The 22,236-nt window shown below is 36.6% G+C and overlaps 1 protein-coding gene across 4 annotated transcripts in view; it reads right to left on the bottom strand.

The window, feature by feature from the left end:
• Window positions 1-1,963: 1,963 nt before the first annotated feature.
• Window positions 1,964-22,236, bottom strand: part of ZNF654 (zinc finger protein 654) — a 63,970-nt gene continuing 43,697 nt past the window's right edge. For 3 of the 4 annotated variants that reach the window (XM_084801975.1, XM_084801972.1, XM_084801974.1), the window contains 5 exons: window positions 16,496-16,631; window positions 13,554-13,756; window positions 12,863-13,002; window positions 8,755-8,896; window positions 3,740-7,196 (listed from right to left, as the gene is read on the bottom strand). In XM_084801975.1, coding sequence (XP_084658101.1) covers window positions 4,833-7,196; window positions 8,755-8,896; window positions 12,863-13,002; window positions 13,554-13,756; window positions 16,496-16,631 — 2,985 coding nt within the window. In that variant the 3' untranslated portion in view covers window positions 3,740-4,832. Of the gene's footprint in view, window positions 7,197-8,754; window positions 8,897-12,862; window positions 13,003-13,553; window positions 13,757-16,495; window positions 16,632-22,236 lie in introns of all 4 variants that reach the window. The other variant, XM_084801973.1, reaches the window with a different exon arrangement.

Genomic DNA, 22,236 nt, shown 5'->3' with positions numbered 1-22,236 from the left:
TGCTACTGAACCAAAGAGGAGCCCACATGCCCAAGATCACTTTTGGATACAAATAATAACTTTAGTGATTTTTTTTTTATAATATTGGCAATAAAACCAGAGCAAGTGTGGCAAGCATTCCACTGCAGAAACACACCATGTTAAAAATGAATAATAGGATAAAACTCTTGAGCATGGCAGGGAATAAGATGTGTCCCAGCCAGAACTTACCATGATACTGTAGTGACTCATTTAAGTTCCAGGATGCACTTCATCTTTGAAGGCACAAATGTTGACATATGCACTGCCTGGCATCCCATGAGCTCTGATACTTCCTTTTGCCCCAAGTCTGCAGAGCCTTCAGCCCTTTACCTAAAATGACTTCAGTAACCATCATTTTAAGTGTGTGGGTGTTTGCCTGTACATATGTATGGGTGTGTGTGTGTGTGTGTGTGTGTGTGTGTGTGTGTGTGTGTGTCTGCATACCATGTGTGCCTAATGTCCAGGCTAGAAAAGAGTATTAAATCCCCTAAGACCTAGAGTTAGACAGTTGTGAACTGCCATGTGGGTGCTAGGAACTGAATCCAAGTCCTTTAGAAGAGTAGGAAGTACTTTATAAACCTCTGAGGCACCTTCTTAGTTCCCTCTATCAACTCTTATCCCTGTATCAGGACTTAACAACAACAACAACAAAAAAAAAAAAAACCCTAACTAACTAACTAAATAAAAATAAAAGCTTAAGTACATCATTTTCTATCATGTTTCAAAAATTTTCAATAACCCAGAATGTGATAATAACACTAACTAAAAATATTCCCCTCTTTTATTAAGCTTAAAATTTTCATTTAATTAAGCTGAATTCTTGAAGTCAGTGTACTACATAAAACTGAACACTTGCATTATCAACAAGGACAATGTTTTATTGAACAAATCTATGTACAATACAAAAAAGTTCTTGAAATGAGACACTATTGTTGATTTATTGCAGTTCAATGGCTCAGTTTTAATTTGTACTTTTATAAAATGCAAAGTAAAATAATTTAATGTTCAACGGGGAAGCACAAATTTCCCATCTTGCTGAATTTGTAGTATCTTTCACATAGTAACAATTCCAAAATGCATATGCAGCATTTTCTCATTCTGAAAAGGTGTTTGACAGTACCAAATAAATTAAAAAATAAACACTATCATCCCTTTTAGGCTTCATTCATACAACATTAAACCAAACATGAAAATACAGCTAGACGTTCAGTGTGATTTGAAAAGAACCACAGATCAATGATATAAATTATGTTTTTGTTATATATTGGTGGTATTTAAAAAATGGATATGGCTAGAGCCCAAAGTACCAGTGTCCTTGTCCATGGAAGGTCCCTCCCGTGCATCTTCTGCATCTGAGCAGCAAGGATTCAGATCTGCACTTTTCTTGACCTCACTGACACATGTATAATCTTTTATTTTAAAACATAAATTTGAAACTTGGTCCATGTATCCTCAAAATAAAAGTAGGAAAGAAGAAATGAGAAGGAAAAGAGTATAAGTAAATGACAGCTTGCTTTCCTTCTAAATCCCAAATCAGAACTGCTGGAAGTTTACACAAAAGTAGACTGTTGTGGAGGAAAATGCAACAGGAAAACCAAGAAAGAGGTTAGACAAATGTGCTCAAACAGAATTTTACCTGACATTTTGGTTTGCTTATATATGAGCCAATTTTATCTATAAGAAAATTTTCTCCTAGCAACACAAATCAAGAAAAAAACCTTCAAATTAAGCTGAAAGACAAAATAACAAGTGGAATTTGTTTAATACATCTTTGCACAAACTTCAAAATCCATGAAAATGTAATACTTTGTGGATTTATATTTTGGTATCAGTGGTTACAACTTGTAAAAAATGATGTTAAAAAATGGTAAAGTGTTAGTATTAACTGAAACATGTACAAAGCAGAAATTATGTTTCCAAAAAAATTCATGGTGCAAATGAACCAGTTTCCAAACAGAATTTTTATTACCAGATGTACTTTTATATGAACTAAAATAAAAATCAATTATTACATTTTTAGTATCAGGAAATATGGAAAACATTTTGAGTTGAACTTATAGGATTTGAAACTTATGTTATCTGCATATAAATTCCAAAGCCTAATGTAGGCTACATAACAAAACTAAAACAAACTTAAATTTGATTGGAATTGACTAGTGACCATCATTGCATAGTTGCAAATGCCCATGGTAAATAATTCACAAGTTTTTAAAAAATCCTCTGATACAACATTCTTGGAAAGCAATTTTAAAAGTCTGGATGCCACCCTGAAAGTAACGCCCCATTTTTCTAACCTCATTCAGGAAGCCGTACTGTTCATAACATTTGTAATATGTGTGATGAGACTGTCTGGTTTACACAAAACCATGCTGGAATAACGGAACACTCAACTGACAGTAATGTACCAATATGTCTAAAGAGTACACCTGTGCATCTGTATTCTCCTTATCTTGCTTTAGACTAATATATTATTAGGTAAAGGAGTTCTTTAAGTATCTTCCTGTTAATAATAAGCAGGTGGGAAATATCTAGAGGATTTTTTTTAAATCTGTAAAGCATTTGTTTCAATAATTTAATAAGTTAAAGTCTTCCTTAAGAAAATTAATGGTCACCAAGGACAATAATGAATTAATATCTCTTATTGTATTCCTGTTGTGCAAAGTTTGGTGTAAATACTTCCTTAAATATAAAAATTACTATGCAGGCCAAATTCATTACTAGTGAAGAAAGTACATTAGTATGGCTTACTTTGGAATTACTTCTCCTAACTGAATAAAATGAACTCTTGATCTGATTCTTAACTGACATACTTTTAAGCCAATTATTTTCATAGGACTGTACTTAGATAACTCACACTAATGTCTAAAGGACTTTACTATGAATCATCAAGCAATGTCCTAATATTATGTACAGATAGAAATATCCCAGTGTGCTTTTACCATTATTCACATTTAAGATTGCAATTCAGTGTTTTCCTTCAACTATCGAGCATGCGATGGTCTTAGATTTTTCTCACATTCCCATAAAGTAACTGATGGTACTTTGTTACACTTCTACTTAACCCTGCTGCCTTTTAAATAAGTAACTGATGTTACAAAAGTGGGATATCGAAGGTTCTTATCAAGAGCTTATTAGCCAAGCACTGTGTTTGTTTTGTTTTTAATTTCTCAATGGTGGCATGTCATTCACTGAACTTTGACCTGTCTACTTATTCATCTGGAAACAAGTTACAATCTTTAGTAGATAGCATGAAGATAAATGAAGCTTTATTTCTATGTATCAGCTTCTAAATTAAGTCACAAACTAAAGAGCAATGAACAATTCTTTAAAATATGTTTGACCAGAAGGGAAGACGTAATGAATATGCATGACAAGAAAACAAATTCCATTTTCAGAATGCTTTACAATGTATATTGTAAACCAGCCCCCCTCCACCTTATCTTATAATGAATCAACTTCTTCCTTTCTTCAGTAAGGCCATAGCTGGTTTTTCCTTCTGACTAGTTAACCAAATGTGTTTTCACATAAAGCAAAACTGAACATGCTGCTATTAATCACCATAAATGTTGAAAAAGTGTGGTTTCCTGGATAACTGGTACTTTGGGAGTTTTATAACCCTTTTGGAGTCTAAGCCGGCACATCTCCTCTGCAAGTTCATTCCAGAAAATGTGCTTTGTCTTTTCTTTAGTAATCCGAGACCACTCTAAAATTAAGGCCATCAGGGAAATAGCAAACTGATGATGCATTTTCTTGTAGTGCTTTTTTTTTTTTTTAAAACACTACTGCATGATCAACAGATCTTTCTGAGACATTATCAGGCACCTGTAAAATAAAATATGTTTTAATTCAAATTTCATAGATTATGTAAGAAAGCAAGTCTTATATTTCTGGTGTGTGTGCACGTGCACACGTGCTTTGTGGTGTGCATGCATGTGTATGCATGCTTGTGTGTGCACACGTATGTCCAAATGCATGTAGAAATCAGAAGTTGATATTGGTTATCTTTCATTTTTGTTATTGTTGGTTCTTTGTTGTTACTCTTTGAGACAGGGTTTCTCGGTATAACAGAGCCCTGGCTATCCTGGATTCACTATGTAGACCAGCCTGGCCTCAAACTCAGAGATCTGCTTGCCTCTGGCTCCCAAGTGCTGGGATTAAAGGCATGCACCATCATGCCTGGCCCAGTTATCTTTCTTGATATCCTTATTTAGGCAGGCTCTCACTGCAACCCAAAGCTCAGAGATTCTGCTAGTCTAGCTAGCTAGACTGCTTGAGCATCTTATCTGAGCTTCCTGCATGCTCAGATTACAGGTGAGGCACTATGCTGGCCCAGCATTTAATGGGTGCAGAGGATCTGAAGTCCAGTCCCTACCACTGCACAGGAAGTAGTTTATCTGCTGAGCCATTTCCCCAGGATCTTTACTTCGATTTTTGACAACCACTTAGTTTCACTTGCTTCATATGCTACCATGCTGATAAAAATTATGGTTTCTACAACTTCTATTATATGAAACTTAGAATGAAGAAAAGCCACTACTCGTAGAAAAAGTAGGAGCAATAATGAAAACTCTTGAGTCCCAGGTAGAAAAAGTAGGAGCAATAATGAAAACTCTTGAGTCCCAGCTTCCACAAGTTCATAAGCCTATGTAAACTGCTTGTGAATGTGTTGCTCAATCTAAAACAAGGCTATTAATTTTGCCCCATAATGGTTGTGGATTTAAAGGAAATGTGTGGAATAGTGCTTTATCGTCTGGGCTATACAGATATAATGGTCTTAGTTGCACAAATATACATTATGGCTATATTGATGGTTATCTTTCTATTTCTACAGATAGAGCTACTGAAAACACAGAAGACTTACTTTCATCATCTGAATCAAATCCAAAGAGTGTCTGACATTTCTTTTGTGCAAGGTGAGCCTCAAGTGCTTCTGCATTACAGTAGGTGGTCAGGCATTTGCCACATCGTAATCTTTTCACTGGTTTTTTATACATGTTATCTTGATCCGAACAGGCATCTACTCGATCCGTGAGAAATTTTCTGCGTTTTGGCATACTAAGGTATCGTTCATCAAGGTAACTGGGAGGCAAAGGTCTGACATATGGCTTTGTTAAAATTAAGCCATATGAAGTATGGTCACTTGTAAGATTTGGTTTGGATGGTGCCTGAGATACTGACAGGGCACTATGTTCTTGTGATACAACACTGGGTAAAATAGAGCCGTTTTCTGTCCTTTTTCTGTTTAAATCTATTTTCAGAGTAGAATCTGATGCAACTAATGGTGTTTGCTCTATATCACTGTGTCCATTGACTAAGTCACTGGTACTATGACTATTTTCAGGATTTGGCTCTATGGCAGGCATCTTTTGGTCTATCAAGCTTATATGTGAAACAATATCATCAGAATGTTCATTCCCATTCTGAACTAAACTGTCCATTTTCTTTTCCATAGTGTCTATACATGTCTTTGGTTCTGTGGAATCTTTCCTTGCTTTACTAGTAGAAGCTGGCTGGTGAATCGTTTGGTTCTCATTACTGGATGGGTCTGTTTCCTGATGATTAGGAACTGCTCCACTCAGTTGTGCAGATGATTCTGGTGTTTTGCTTAAGTAATGCTGGGCTTCATGTTCATATAACAGAGGAAGATCTTCAAAAAGCTCATGGCATTCTGGAAAACTACACTGAGCTTGAAATGTCCTGTGACTTTTTGTATGCTGGGCAAGCTGGAATGGCAGCTTAAATGACTCGTTGCAATTAAAATGCAAACAAAAGTACACATTTGGATAGCTGTGTCTATTAAGGTGATCTATAAAATGTTGAGAATCCTCAAACTGCCTTTGGCAAAATTTGCATTTTCCTTTGCTCCACTTCATTACAGTTTGCCGCACATTTAAATCCGTTGGATGCATAGTCCTTGCGTGCATATTTAGAAACCCAATTCTTTTAAATATCCTTACACAGCCAAGAGCAGGGCACTTGAAGTTGCCTTCTTGGTCTGTAGCATACACATCTTTTGGATGGCACACAGTCCCGTTGACTTTATGAAATACTGATGTTTCTTGATTCAGGTCATAATCATCTTCATACTCCTCTTCATTCTCTTCCTCCTCATAGTCATCGTCACACTGAGGTGAAGACTCTGAGATATTATTGGAAGAAGTGTCTGGTCTGCCATTCTCAATAACGTTTTCAATAGCATTTTCTGGTATACCAATGGGAATTTTAATAAACTCAGCCATGTGTTCACGGATGACCTCTTTGTTTCTATCACTGGAAAGAGTCAATGTTTCAATCTCCAAGCCCTTAGTATTTGAATTCCCGTTTTCAAAGGAAATGGAAGATTTGGAACCATTTATTTCTTCCAAAGTGATGACTTCTGGCTCATCCTGTTGTGCTGTAGCAATCTGCTGTCTCTGGATCTTCTTAACATGATTTTTTAAATGCTTCTGCATAAGTCCTCTGTTCCTAAATTTCCTGCCACATATCACACATGAAAAACTGCCTTTTTTCTGATGAGCCTGGGCATGTCTTACAATGTGGCCACCAAGAAATTCCTTGTTACATAACATGCACCGATGCCGTGGGACATTGTGATCCACTTTGGAAGTGTTAAGAGCAGGAAGGCTTCTCTTTGCATTACCGGCACCTTTAGGCTGCACTCCAGACACATCATCAGGGTCAGTCTCTCCAGTGCTCTGATCTGTGAGTGTGTCAAGTCCTTCATCCACACTTGGATGTTCCACTGTCTTTTTTCGACTACCTGCAGAATTTTCCAGTGTATTTTCATTTAGAAGCCTCACTGCTGATTTATCACGCAGTAATGCTACACAGTTTTTCTTAATCATTACAAAGTTCCAAAACTCAGGATCAAAAAACAATCCCTTTTTCAAAATTGGAAGTAATTCAAAGCGTACGCGATTTTGAACAGTACTTGTGCCTTCACTGTACTCTTCATCCGGACGTCTGTAAAGCTCTTCAACGGTGTGGTAGGCCTCCAAGGAACGCTCAAGAAAAAATACCGACAGAGCACAAACCCTGACAATCTCTAGATCATTTGGCAAAAAGTGTGCAATTGTTTTATAAATTAGACATTTAGTTTCAGGGTCATCATGAAGATCAAGCTGAAGAGCACAACCACATATCTCAACACAAATTTGTAAGCCTTCTTCTTCAACCTGGAAAACAAAAATATTCCCACTAAATTTACCTTTAAAATCTGTTGCCTGCTTTTTGATCATTTCCCCTGTTGGGACTGCCTTGCCAAGGGCACAGGGGAAGAGGACAAACTCAGTCCTGGTGCAACTTGATGAGCTGGGGTGGGTGTGTAGGAGGCTCCCCTTTTCCAAGGAATAATAGTTGGGGGAGATGAGGGAGGGACGGTGGGAGTGGGAGAAAAGGGAAGGGGTCTACAGCCAGGGTGTAAATTGAATAAATAAATAAACTAATTAATTAAAAAAAAAAAGAAATCATTGTATAGCTAGGCACTGGTGGCACACGCCTATAAATCCCAGCACTCAGGGAGGCAGAGGCAAGCAGATCTCTGTGAGTTGGTGGCCAGCCTGGTATACAAAGCGAGTCAAGGACAGCCAAGAGAAACTGTCTCTAAAAAAGAAAGGGGGGGGAGAGAGAGAGAGAGAGAGAGAGAGAGAGAGAGAGAGAGAGAGAGAGAGAGAGAGAGAGAGAGAGAGAGAAAGAGAGAGAGAAAGAAGCATTATACTGTCTGCTGTAGCATTTTGAATACAACTCCAAAAGGAAAACTTTCTGAAGGAGTTTTCTGAAATGTTGGAAGAATTTCCAAAGCAAGTCTCTTCAATAATTTGTTTGCTTTATTCTTTTATAACATATATCTTTTGTTAAATGAGAATAACCTAATATAGGTGAAATTTCATTTTCAAGTTTGACAAAACCCATTAACAACAGTATAAAATGTTTGCAAACTTTGTTTAGAATTTCAACTCTAGGCTCCCTTGAGAGATCCTTCTTATTCTTTGACAGAAGACATAACGCATATCATTTCAAACAGATGCCAAGAAGTAATTATGTTTTAAAATCTGTGAAAATTTTGCCATACTTACAGTAATGGTCATATTATTATGGCTGTTATTGTAATACATGCTAGGCAAGTGCTTTACATTTATTCAATATGAAAGGGGTCATCATCAAATCTAATAAAATATAATAATAAGCTTGCTGGAAACTGTATGAAAAATAAGTCCACATTTACTTCTAATTATATTAGATTTTACTGCAGAATTTTTCATTGATTCACTGAAATTGATTTTGTTTCTAATGTTTGGAATAATCAATACTTATTTGAACAGGGCAAGAAATGAAAATGGCATCTGCGCAGGTTGCATGTCATGCTGCCTACATATGGTTATAGATTACAGGAAAGAGTAACCGTTTGCAAGCCTCATGTCTGTCCTCTTAGTCTCTTATGCTCTGGAAATCACACTTAACCACGTACAGCTTTACTATCAGCTAAGGTTTTCTAAGACAGTGAATGCATATGATCAGATCATTTGTTGTCATTGTTCAAAAACCAGAATTTACATTAATAAAAATGATAAGTTTACTCAGTTATAAGAAATGTTTGATATGGAAGGAATTGTTCCCAAATTAAGTGACAATAGACTGGCTTTCCCCCCCTACATTTCATGGTGAATGTTTGAAGCTGGAGAAAAAAACTTGTGATATACAGAGACAAAATCTAAAAACTGAAAATATATTTACCTCATCTTTAATGATTTTCATGAAAGGAAATATGACTCTCACATTAGTTGCTGTTCTTAAAAGTTGGTAACATTGATCTACAAACACTTGTTTTGAAGGATTAGTTTTAAGCTGTAGTTTACTCCATATGAAAATCAACTCCCTGTAAATGAGAAAAAGACATATATAAAAAACTACTTCATTCAAGTACGGACATTTGTTTCTTTTCCCTGGCCCTATACTGTCCTAGCTAAGATATATATAATGTAGTTATAAATACGTATGCTATCTGTGCTACCTTCAGATTAATAGAAGTTAAAAGAGAAAAATTAAAACTACACAATTTTGCATTGACAGTAATGACTTCCAGTGATATACTGGCATCCCTAAGAAAGCTACAGTGTTGAATCAAAGCAGTCCTAAAATGTTAAAACACACACTTTGACCTTTGGTGTACTACAGTCAGAACACCATACAAGAATGGAGTCATGCGAGAACCCTGAGTGCTTGTGAGAAAACACCAAGAAAACAAGTCTTGTGTCCTCAGTTTCTTCAAAAACACGGAATTATTCTTGGAATGTATTTTTGCGCTCCTCCTAGGTATAGTAAATAGGAGTCAGTTTACTTCCAGTTCTTCATTACAACTGGTTATTGTTATTTGCTTATATGCCTTTATGGAAAAACATATTTTTGACACATGCTCCACATGTTGCTTGCCCTTGTGATTCTACGATTTACTCATGTGACTCCTCTTAATCCTCAGAGTATAAGCTGTCTAATGCTCTGAATAAATATAGCTGTTTATTGAAAAAGGCTTTAGTCCACTTCATTTTCGGCTTCATTTTCCCAGGTCCCATTGCCACCTAGAGCAGTAAACAGTCTACTTGCAAATTTAGAGACCAATATTTAGAGTATTTTCATTCTGTTAAGATACTAAAAGTAATTTTAAAATTTACGTATATTATAGTACTGATTATAAAAGTAACTTTTATTCTCCTGGCTCAGCTGTTGTCTGGGAGGCTTACTGCCTCCTTCTGCTGGCCTAGGCCTCGACCTGGAAACTTCTAGCCTCCACACAATCTAAACTAGGCCTAGAATGTTTTCAGCCTCTGAGACTTACTGCTTAGTAAACTTACCCTTTCTTGTTCTGAGCTCTGGGCTGGCTGGTTCAACTCAGTTATTCTGGCTCAAACTCAAACTCTTTTCCCAGCTGACTTATTTAATCTGGCTTCTCTCTTGGCCCAGAATTGCTCTGCTTGTCCTCAAACTAACTCAGCAATCTGCTCAAATCTTCTAGATTCTCATTTTCTGGCTCGTTCCATCTTCACCTGAGCTCTCTGCAACCCATCTCTCTATTACTGACTGGTAAGAACTGCCTCCTCTCTCTCTGTAAAACTGCCTCTAAAGTAGCTTTGCTTTCCTTCCTCTCTACTCAGGAGAGTTAATCGTATCCTATTCTGTCAAATCTCTGATTTGTCACCTTCTCAACCACTCAACAAGACATCACTTTCAAACATGGATGCTTCCTTCTACAAACTAACTTTACCTTCCTTTGGGATTAAAGGCATGTACAACAATGCCTGGAACTAAGCTTTTCTTAACCTAAAACTTGCTCTATAGCAGGCTGGCCTTGAGCTCAGATCTGTTTGCCTCAGTCTCCTGGATTTAAGGTATGTTTGTATTCGAGTCAGATCACATAGACCTTGAAGGTCTTTGGATGTGATCTCTTGCCAGAACAGCCATGTTCTGAATTAACATTCCTCTACAACTGATTTTAAAACTGTATCATTTACATTATCTTTAGATCATCTGCTTTTCTGTTAACATGCAATATTTTTAAACCAACAAACCATTGAATACTTAAAGTATTTCACAGAGAGATTTTTTTGTTTTGTTTTGCTTTTGTTTTTGTTTTTCAAGACAGGGTTTCTCAGTGTAGCCTTGACTATCCTAGACTTGCTTTGTAGACCAGTTTGGCCTGGAATTCATATCCACCTGCCTTTGCCTCCCAAGTGCTGGGATTAGAGGCGTGTGCCACTACCGCCCAGGGATTCTTTTCTAATACATGGCAAGGATGAACAAGGACAAATAAAGGCAGTGAGTTCTGAGGCAAAATGAAAGCATAAGGATATAACTCATATATATGGTGAGCAAGTTAGCATCCTTTACAATCTGTCCTAGAAGTTATACAAAGCATTATAACTTGAAACTACTAAAATAGTTGTTGGAAAGTTTTTCTTTTTTCAAAATAGAGTTACTGTGTGTCTTGTGAGCCCAGCAGAGGCAAGCGGACTTAGGCTCTTCATAAGAAGGTGTTACCCTGTAACAACACATAAATATATCTCTACCAGGGAGACAGATAGCAAGTCTGGCATCAAAAAGTACTTTGGGCCAAGATAGAACAACAACATTATTTAGTTAAAAAATTCATGACTCAATATTATGTATTATGAGTTTTTTGGTTTTTGTTTTTTTAAAGATTTACTTATTTAGGTATACAGTGTTTTGCCTACATGCATATTTGCATGCCAGAAGAGGGCACCAGATCCCTTTATAAATGGTTATGAGTCACCATGTGGTTGCTGGGAATTAAACTCAGGACCTTTGGAAGAGCAGCCAATACTCTTAACCCCTGAGCCATCTCTTCAGCCTATGAGATTTTTAAATTTTCATTTATTTATTTTTGTTTATTTATCTATTTATTTATTTGATTAAAAAAAATGACTATCAGGCTGCAGTTGGGGAACAGCATTGTGTTTGCTACTCACACTGATTTGGTTTAAATCTCCTGAAGCACCTACTTTCCAAGATGCTAGTTAGGCTTGTCTATATATTTTATGAATCACACTTCCCAGATACTAATGCATGAAAATATCCTCAGTAACACAATGTTTGATGGAGACAGTGACTGACATTAAAAAAGAAAAGAAGAAAAAGCCAATATTTGCTTGCCTTTATTCACTATTTTTAAAGACATCCCCAGTGAATTTCCTGGTATATACTGAAGTTTAATAAATCACTAGCTTCCTACATAGATTCTATGTAACCTTCAAGATATTAAGAAATTGAACAATTAATAAATTTTTGGTAGCTAATAATCTGGAGTATTCTATTTTATTTTTGGTCTGTTACTGTTGTTTCACAGATTGCAGGCAACTGTTCTATAACTAAGCTATTGCCCCATCCAGATAATTTACTAGCTATTATTATATTCCTAAATGCTGAAGCCTCTTGAGGAAATTACAAAAATAAAATGAACGCATGAAGTGAGATAAAAGATGATGGTGCACATTTTAAATAAGGAGTGTTTTTGATTTTTTGTTTTGTTTTGGTGTCTTGGTTTTTTTTCGAGATTGTTCTTCTTTGTGTAGACTTGGCTGTATTAGACTTGACTTTGTAGACCAGGCTTGGCCTCCAACTCACAGAGATCTGCCTGCCTCTGCCTCCCTGCATGCTGGGATTACAGGTGCACCACCTGTACCCATGCCCAACTATGAGTGATTCTATAAAAGGGAAACAGATAAAGCAAAAAGGCCAATTACATTGAAGAGTATATGGCCTAACTTTGCAATAGATTTTTAAAACAAAATGATACCTGAAAAACATTAGATAATGCATTTAACACTTTATAAATGAACATACCACAAATCTATACATATTTATTTACGGGATTTTTAAATGGCCATTCTTTGCACTCAAAAGCTTTGTTTTTTAATTCATAGCTGATAAAAGTTTTTGTCTTTGTTAAATTGGGGGTGGGATGGGACTTGGTAAACAAAAGATATACCTGTCCCAAGATTTTTTTCAGCATAACTTATAAAAAAAGTAATTGAAGGGACTGGAGAGATGTTTTGGTGCTTAACATCTTGTACTGCTCTTGTAGACTAGCATCCACATTGGACGGCTCACAAACACCATCACCTCCAGCTCCAGAGGATCTGATGCCCTCTTCTGGCCTCCAAGGGCATTTGCATTCTCATGCATACAGATACACACTCACACATAATTTAAAAATAATAAAAACTAAACCTTTTTTAAAAAGTAAGGAAAATATAAAGTCCAAACTCTACCAAGCAGCCCACCTCTGTTCACCACTGTTCCATTCCCACTTACGCATCAGAAGACTTACCATATGCAGTACATGCCCCCACTCTGGAGCTGTGGGATAAGAAAGGATTCACACAGTTGTAAGGCCAGCAAAGTCTTGCCTTCTTTCTCAGTGTTACAGATGATATCAATTCCACTCTTACAGTCAGTTTTCAGCAAATGCTATAAGAAGAAAGGAAGAATCAGTTCCAATCATTTAAAATGTATAAAAATCTAGTTGCGATCGCTGTTTAAAATACTTGCTCTCTAGTTCTTTTACAAATACACACTGTGCTGAAACACTCCTGTAGTTTAGAGTACATATAGCACATGTGTTTCACAACAAGTACTTGCAAGGTCATTAACGCCGATGGGTAAGTAAGAGTGGGGTTGGGAAAGAATTCCTCCACTTACTGTGAAAAGCAAAATAAACATAAGTAACTTCTTAGTATTTTAAGAGACAAAATCATGTTTCTCAGTTTCGTTTAATTTCTGTATCATACCAAAAATTTTGTAAGCATATTATATTAATTCAATGTTGTTAATATCAGATCCTGACTAATTCAAATGACCTGAAAGAACGGCCACAAGAGAACATATGTAGATAAAATGATCTTGAAATCTTTGTTACCTCTGCAAAAGAAATCTACTAACAGTGGGATTTGGTTTTATTTTGTTTTGTTTTTAGTGAGGTTAAAATGGTAATAGGAAAAAAAAATAGTCTCAAATGATACCTCCCGGAATAGCTGGTCTTCCACAGGTGACATAAACAGACAGGTGAAGAGGGCTTGATGGAAGTACAAGTCTTTACTGATTTCAGGGTGATTTATACAAGATTTAATAAGAGCCATTGCTTCAGGTATGCGTTCACAGGCAATTAGGTATCTGGCACGTAGTTCAAAGAACAGTGGATTTTCAGAACTTAAGTATTCATTCACTATATTAAAAAAAGAAAACATATTATTACTCTCAAATAGTATCCAAACTTTCTTGTTTGAAACTTTACAACTAAAACATCATGTCTAATTAGATTATTTAAATAACATGTTCCATAGTAAAACTCTTTTTTTTTTTTTTTTAAAGAATAGTCATGTAAGATGGCTGGTAAATGGAAAATAAAACTTCAAAACAGTGCTCATAAAATTCTAGTTGATTTCTTCTCAGTCTAAAAAAAGGGTAAAAATTAGAATTAAAACTTTATATAAGGGAAATCAAATGTTCTTCTTTTAGTTCATCAATACATTATTATGTTTCAAGTAGCAAGTCTGAAATGCTCCTCTAGTCTAAGATTTTGCTTCTGGTAGTCCAATATTTTCATTATTATAAAAGACAGTATGCTAAATTACTACATTAAAATCACATTAAATCCGATTAACTATAGAAAAATGTAAGCTAAGTTAATGAAAAAGCTGAATCATGAATAAATAAATATTAAAATTAATGCAAAATTGTACCAAAGAAGTCTATTAATGTGTTCATGTATCATCTAGGATAATTACTAATTTATGCTTACCTTCATTTTCATAATATACAAACACACTTAATTGTGTAAGTTTATTTGAACCTAACACAACCTTATGACAGGTACTATGCTATTCGTTTCAGAGATTAAATGATTTGCCCAATGACAAAGAAATTATAAGAGGCAGAGACTGAATTGGAACCTGTATTTTATGAATTTTAAATGCAAACATTTTTCAAGTATTTACATTTCCTCAGTAGCTACTGAAGTGCTGATGGACTATATTTTATTTTGACTTAAACATTTTTCTTATACTTCTGTTTAAAATGTATGGTAAGCACTGGAGTGGCATTCATGCACTGTGAACTTTGCCTTAATGACTACTACCCAGAGAAGAGTCATCTATATTAATGAGGCTCTAGAAAACCTTGTCCAAAGTGAGCAATGCTAGTGTAGCTATAAAAGGAATCTTCATTATTTTAATGTGGTTACAGCCTGAAGAGGCCATCAGCCTTCACGCCAGCTAACGATAGGTCTGTTCTTCCTCATGCTCAAAGAAGCCTAAAAGCCTAATAAACTTTCTTCTCTCCTGACCTCTTAAAAAATTATAAAAAAAAATTATTGGTGTGTGTGTATATGTTACTCAGACTAACAAGCATGTGTAGCAAGTACGTTTACCTTCTGAGCTAGCTCCTGCCTTCTTCCATTTGTGGCTTTCTTAATGTTACACCCTATCTTCTGTGGCCACGTTTTCTCCTTTCCTCTCACTATGACCTTCATCTTTACTATAATTTGCTCTTTATAATTTTCCTCAATAAGAACGTCTTTTTCCTCAGTCCAGTTGTCTCTGTCTTTGATTTTCTCTAAGCGCTTTTCAAGACCCACACATCAAGCTGCAGCTTCCCTTGTTTTCCAGGTTCTCCACCCCGGGTGCAGTGCTGGTTTGCTCTTATGGCCAGCATTGAAGTTCCTTCTCCACACTCCACCTCCTTTTTTTTTTTTTTTTTTTTTTTTTTTTTGGTTTTTCGAGACAGGGTCTCTCTGTGTAGCCTTGGCTGTCCTGGACTCGCTTTGTAGACCAGGCTGGCCTCGAACTCACAGCGATCTGCCTGCCTCTGCCTCCCGAGTGCTGGGATTAAAGGCGTGCGCCACCACGCCCGGCCACACTCCACCTTTAACCTAGTGCAAACGGGAATATCCTAACGTTTTCAACACATGCTAGTTAAGCTGTCCCCAAGTTGGAAGAGCTTGTCTGTTCGCCTTGTCTTTCTTATAACTGCACTTCATAAACTCTCTCCACAATTTCGAAATATTTTCTACATTTTGGTGTTTATACACTATGGTTAAACTTACATCCTGAGTTTTGGTGATCCACATATCCTAGAATTTAGGACATTTTAGTAATATGGGAAACTAAAGGATTAACAGGTGGGAACAGGGAACAGAGCCTCCTGCCTCAGTAGGAAATTTTGGCTCATAAGAGTCCACTGTGGGGAACTGGAGACATGGCTTAGCCGCTAAGAGCACTGGCTGCTCTTCCAGAGGTCCTGAGTTCAATTCCCAGCACCACATGGTGGCTCACAACTATCTGTAATGGAATCCGAATCCCTCTTCTAGTGTGCATGAAGACAGAGCACTCATATACATAAAACACATTAATTAATTGATAAATTAATTAAATAATTAAAAAAAGAGTCCATTGCAGATCTGTGTGACAGGAGCTGATGTCAAAGAAGAATGTAAGTGATAAGAGGATGACACAAAATCTTATTAATTTGAGAGATGCTGTTCTGTTATATTTGAAATTTACTTATTCATTTAATTCACTCATGTGATCATTCAAACAGTGCTAAGCAGTAACTGTGCACTGGACATTGGACTAACTATAGAATATGGACATAATAGTGTACTACCATAGTAACAGGGACAATAAATTCAGAGTGCCAGTCTTTTCAGGAGAACTCCTATGGAATGGATATTTCATGTGTTATTTTCATGAAAAGTTTTTTTTTTTAAAAATGAAAAAGTGTTCCTACTTAAACCAATTTTAAAAAATATACTGAAGGGACAAAAACAAACTCCCTGTAATACCCAGTAAATATGTCAACAACCACAGTACCATTACTAGAAAGACATGTAACAAATCTGGTATCAAGAAGCACTTTGGGCCAAGTTAGAAAAGACAGGGTTTTGGTGTTGACTCTCCTGCAGTACCTATCTCCTGAGATGTCGGTTGGGCTTTAAGAACAGCTTGCAACACTGGATCTTCCCATGGGCCACCATCTCTAATGATTCGAGTCACCAGTTCCAGATTCACATTTCCATATCTGCGGAGGTGATTCTGGCATTCCTAGGAGAGAAAAATCATTTTGGCTTTGTGAATTTAAAGGGGTTAAAAACTATTTGATCATTGTTGTTTAGAAAGTGACTGATGGCCAGGTGATAGCTATTCAAGTATAAAAGGGGAAAGGGTACCATTGCAACCTAAGTAGGGCAACAAAACCCCAACAGTAGCAAATAGGCTTAATGCCAAAGGTTACAGATATGCATGAAGCGACTGAGAAAATCCCATTAAAGCAGGGATAAAATGTAACCAAAGGGGAAAACTTACAGGTGAGTCACTTGTAGGAAAAGAGCCAGGTTGCAAAAAGGTGAAAATTAAATGATGTTAAATTTACATAAGGATTCAAAAAGTTCCTGTAACAATGGCAGGCAAGAGCTGAAGGGGAGGTGCTGCTCAGAATGTACACTCTATGTACAGGAGACCCTGGCCCTTTGCTCTTCCCTGAACTTATGCCATATCTAAGCTGCAGGAACAGGTTTCAAGACAGAAAACTCCACTTCCTTTTGTTTGGGAATTAGATTTGTGATTAGCAGATGAAGAAACAACAGGCTGAGGAAAGAAATCAAACCTATAATAGGAACAGTTTGCATCAGACTTTAGATAAAGATGTATTAATAAAATAAGCAGTAAGTAATATTCTCCATCGTCTATATTTTTTAGATATATACAGTGCTTTTAAATCATTTCTCATTATACTGTGAAGTTTTTAAGGGAAATTACGCTGCTTTACTTAATCTTATTTACTGAGTTGGACGCACTAGCTTTAGATAAATGTCACTTGCTTACTTGTTGGACTGTTCTTTCTGCGTCTTCATACACTAAGACTTTTAAAAGTTGTTCAGGAAACTTAGTCTTAGAATTCTGAAAGACGAACCGAGACTAGTAAATTTATTTTTTAAAAGTAAGCTGAGCTCAAGCCTTTAAGAAAAAAAGATAATAAGGAAGTTGGCATTATCTGAATGTATTTGTATACTGTCTGCATTGCAATAAAGGCACAATTGCCAGAAGTTTTTTCTTCTGTACTTACAAAATACCCGAGGCAGACAGGCACTTTAACATCTTATAAATACTTCTTCAGAATTTTTAAAAGGTGTCAAGTTTTTTGACTTATTAGATGAATCATCAATTAACAAATTTACAGTGGCTGTTATAAAACTTCATGTTTTTATATCATTTGAACATTGCATTTTTGACTAAAATGTTATTTATAAATATTCTTTTCACTTACTGGTTAAGGATAAAGAGGATTTACTTTATCAACAAACAAGATGTGAAGAACTGAAAAACAAACACTTCAAATGGGGTGTCCCTGTTCCCCAGGTAGGTCTCCAGCTGCTGGGCTCAGTCAGTGCTCCCATCCCAGGCTCCCGGGTAGCAGGAACTAGAAGTGCATCCCACCAAAGAAGTCACAGATGTTTTTATAACTATTTCATCAAGTACATCAGAGGATCATTAAGTTCAAACACTAGGAAATAAGTTACCTCCTAAATTAGGGGTGTCCCCAAATTAAAACAAAACAAAACAAAATCCCAGAGTGGACAAGTTACTTAACCTTTCTGTGCTCTATCAGGTAACTTGTTGACAACATGGCCGCTAGAAAAAGCCCAGTCCGTAAGACTGCTGTGAGGTGTAAATAATAACATACAGCAGTAAAAGGTTCTTGGGAGTACCTTGTGCTTAGTAAGCACTCACTGAAGCTTTCACTTTTTACAATATCTTAACATCTGAAAAAGGTGTATGTTGGGCTGAAGAGATGGCTCAGTGGTTAAGAGCGCTGCCTGCTCTTCCAAAGGTCCTGAGTTCAATTCCCAGCAACCACATGGTGGCTCATAACCATCTGTAATGTGATATGGTGCCCTCTTCTGGCTTGCAGGAATACATGCAAGCAGAGAACTGTATACATAATAATAAATAAATCTTTAAAAAAAAAGAAAAGAAAAAGGTGTATGAGTGTGTAAAATAATATATTTTAGGACACGTAGTTGCCTGAGCATTAAAAAACATGCTTTTTCTCATTAACATGCTACAACATTTACTATTAAAAAATATGTGGAGGGGAAAGTCGTATTGCCAATTATGCTCAGGTATTTAGAATTGCACTCAGGAGTATTTTGGTGTATACTGTCAGTTTCCTAAGAAACAAGTAGAAATTTTGTTTAAACCCTACTTGAAAGAACAAGGAGGAAAAGAAGGAAAAAAGGTTCCAATGGCCCCTAGATGACTGAAAAGTTTTTCAGAGAAAGCTCTGACACACTTTATATCTTTAACAACTTACCATTGCCAAGAAAATTTAGGAAGTAGGTAGATGTATGCAAGCATGAGTGTGTGTGTGTGTGTGTGTGTGTGTGTGTGAGAGAGAGAGAGAGAGAGAGAGAGAGAGAGAGAGAGAGAGAGGCATTACTATGTTTCCCAGACTGCTCCCAAATGCCTATGCCAAAGAAACCTATCTCTGTTTGATTGATATATATATATATGAGCAGCAGTAATAAGCAAGCAGGTAAGGCAGTGGAATGTGTTAATGTACATCCATATATATATATATATATAGACTATATTATAGGCTAGGATTATAATACATGCTCTGCATGTGGTAGGACACATTTTTAACTATACCTGCCTCATCTAATTTGTAACCCATCATTTGATTTTTCTGGTGTGTGTGTTTCTTTTGTCAGTACACTAAACTTTGGAGGATACTCCTTTGGAAACAGAAATGAAACATTTCAGTGTGGTCTTTTTAAAGACAGGATGAAAGAGAATAAATAAGTATGAAAATAGTTCCCTTCTTTAAATAGTATTAATGGCTTCTTGCATGATATTCAATCTAATACCTCATCCAAGTTTGTAAGAAAGAACCTACTAAAGCACTCTCTTAAAGCATGAGGCATACTCTTAGGATGTTTTGGAAACAATACATGGATGTACATTAACACATTCCACTGCCTTACCTGCTTGCTTACTACTGCTGCTCACTGTTGTGGGCTTATTAGAATTCCTTTGCTATTTCCTTTCAACCTTGTGCCTTTGCCAGGGATATGAAGGAAACACAACTCTTTACTAGTTTTTCTTTCAGAATCCATTGTAAAGTGGAATTAATGTTTTGTTCTAAAGTAAGATTTTCTTCCTTCCTAAACTGGTTGCCATTTTAAATCCCACATGTGTCTATAAAGCTGTATTTTGGTGTTTTGATCTTTTTACATACAACTCTGACCCCTTCATCGGCTTCTCACAATTAGAAATGTAAGGCTCCACTTATCTACACCATAACTGTTACACCTGACACACACTGTTCTTTGTCTTTGTCTGCAACACTCTAAATTCACCTTGCATTTTACCTGTGTCTTTTGCTCATGTCACTCTTTCTTCCAAAATTCCAGTGTTATCTAAAACTATCCTATTAAGTTAAATATTTGATCGACTGACTGGTAGGTGTTTTATCCTTGTACATTCCCACTTCTCAAAAAGTCTTTATTATCTACTTCAATCCATAACAGATATAATTCCTGTCTTTTCACTATTAAAAATCTATACCAACCACTCTTAATTATTACATTAAGAAGAGGATCTTGACGTTAGTATTTTACTTTATTTAGGTTAATAGGAGTTTATTCAGGTCTAGGGAAATGACTCTGGGTAACAACACTTGCTATATAAACAGGAGGACTTGGCTTTATGCACTAACAAAAAATCAGGCATGCCTGTGATGACATTGTTGAGGGCAGAAACAGGCAACTTCAGGAAACTCACTGGCCTAGAACCCTAGCTGACATGGTCAATCAACTTCAGGTTCAGTGAGAGACCCTGTGTCAAAATATAAGATGGAGATTGATAAAGGATACTCAACATCCTCTCTGTCCTTTGCATCCGAGCATGACTAAGAGCACCCGCTCAGTCATCATGCATACACCTTAAAACATGCTTGCAGCCAGGCGTGGTGGCACACGCCTTTAAACCCAGCACTCGGGAGGCAGAGGCAGTCAGATCCCTGTGAGTTCGTGGACAGCTTTGTCTACAAAGTGAATCTAGGACAGCCAAGGCTACACAGAGAAACCCTGTTACAAAAACCAAAACACAAAAACAGAAACAAACAAAAAACAGAAGAGAAAAGAAAGAAAAATGCTTGCATAAACACACACAAGCTTGCTTCTTTTTGTTTTTGTTTTTGTTTTTCAAGAGTAACCGCCCTGGCTGACCTGGACTCTACCTGTGTGTACACCTATACGCCACCAAATTGTTGCTGGGAATTGACCTCAGGACCTCAGGAAGAGCAGCCAATGAGCTTAGCCGCTGAGTCATCTCTCTAGCCCCCACACAAGCTTTTTTTCCTTTAAAAAGTTATTTTATTTGGGATGTTTTGCCTGCATGCAGGTTTGTGCATCACATGTGTGCAGTGCCTATGGAAGCCAGTAGACAGTACCAGATTCCTTGGGCCTGGAGTTATAGATGGTTGTGAGCTGTCATAAGGGTACTGGGAATCAAACCTGGTTCCTCTGGAAGAGCAGCAAGTCTTAACTGCTAAATCATCTCGCAAGACCCAGCCAGTACATTCTTAATATTAACTTTTTGATCAAAATAGATTCCATACATAGATTCCATCTGTGTAGATGAAGCATCATGAACATCTCTCTATTTATAAAACATGTGTCAAATTCTTCTTAAGTAAGTTACCATATCAAATGGAAGCAAAAATGTAAGTGCTTTTCAGTATGGTTATTTACAAAAACACGCATCAGTAAAATCAAGATTTGGTAGGTTTGCCTTGGATTTAATCCTTTGCATCACATTGAACTAGTGCCTGTAATACCAGCACTGGGAATTCAACAGGAAGATCAGAATCTCAGGGACATCTCAGGCTACTTAGAGAGTTGGAGGCTAGGCTGGCATGCTAAAATCATCTTTAAAAAGCTAAAAATTAAACAACAAAAAATTTTAAAGTACCTTGAAATAAAAAAAAAAATTAAAAGATCATTTACTTAGCACCAATTTTATTCTTACAATTTTATAGGTTGTCACTTGGCAAAAATTGCAAGTTTAAAAGGTCGTTACATATTTTTAAAGAAAATATTCTCTTTGTTCACATATAAGGAACATTACTGTTTTAGAAAAAATACGTTTAATGGAGGAGCTGATTTTTAGTGAATTTGTGCAAGTATTTTCATTATTACATGTTTGTTGTTATTATTGGCAGGTTATCTTTAAATTTTTAAGGCAGAATTTACTGTGGAAAAGCCTGTTACTTAGAGCATATTAATGAGTTTTTAGCCCATTTTTTTTAAGGGCCTGAGCCCCATCTCGTACAGAAAAGGAAGGTAGTGGAATGGTTCAGATATAAAAAAAAAACTAGGGCTGGGAAGTGGATCAGCCCATTAAAATGCCTTCCATGCATGAGGAAGTGAGTTTGCATCCCTGTGAAAGCCAGATGTGAGGTTACACTCCCTGATCTATTTCCTGTCCTCCAGCCTTACATATTACAGTCCCCTGCGGAGGAGAGCAGAGGTCTGGGCCCAGAGGCAGACATGCTCTGAGGCAAAGAAGTCAAAAGAGACAGGGAGAAAACCTGAGGAGTTCAGCATTATGAAACAAGAGAATCCATGAAGCTTATTGGCCAGCC

Source organism: Acomys minous (genome assembly GCF_964271855.1).
Source record: "Acomys minous genome assembly, chromosome: 11".
NCBI lineage: Eukaryota > Metazoa > Chordata > Mammalia > Rodentia > Muridae > Acomys > Acomys minous.
This window is presented reverse-complemented; position numbering and strand designations above follow the sequence as displayed.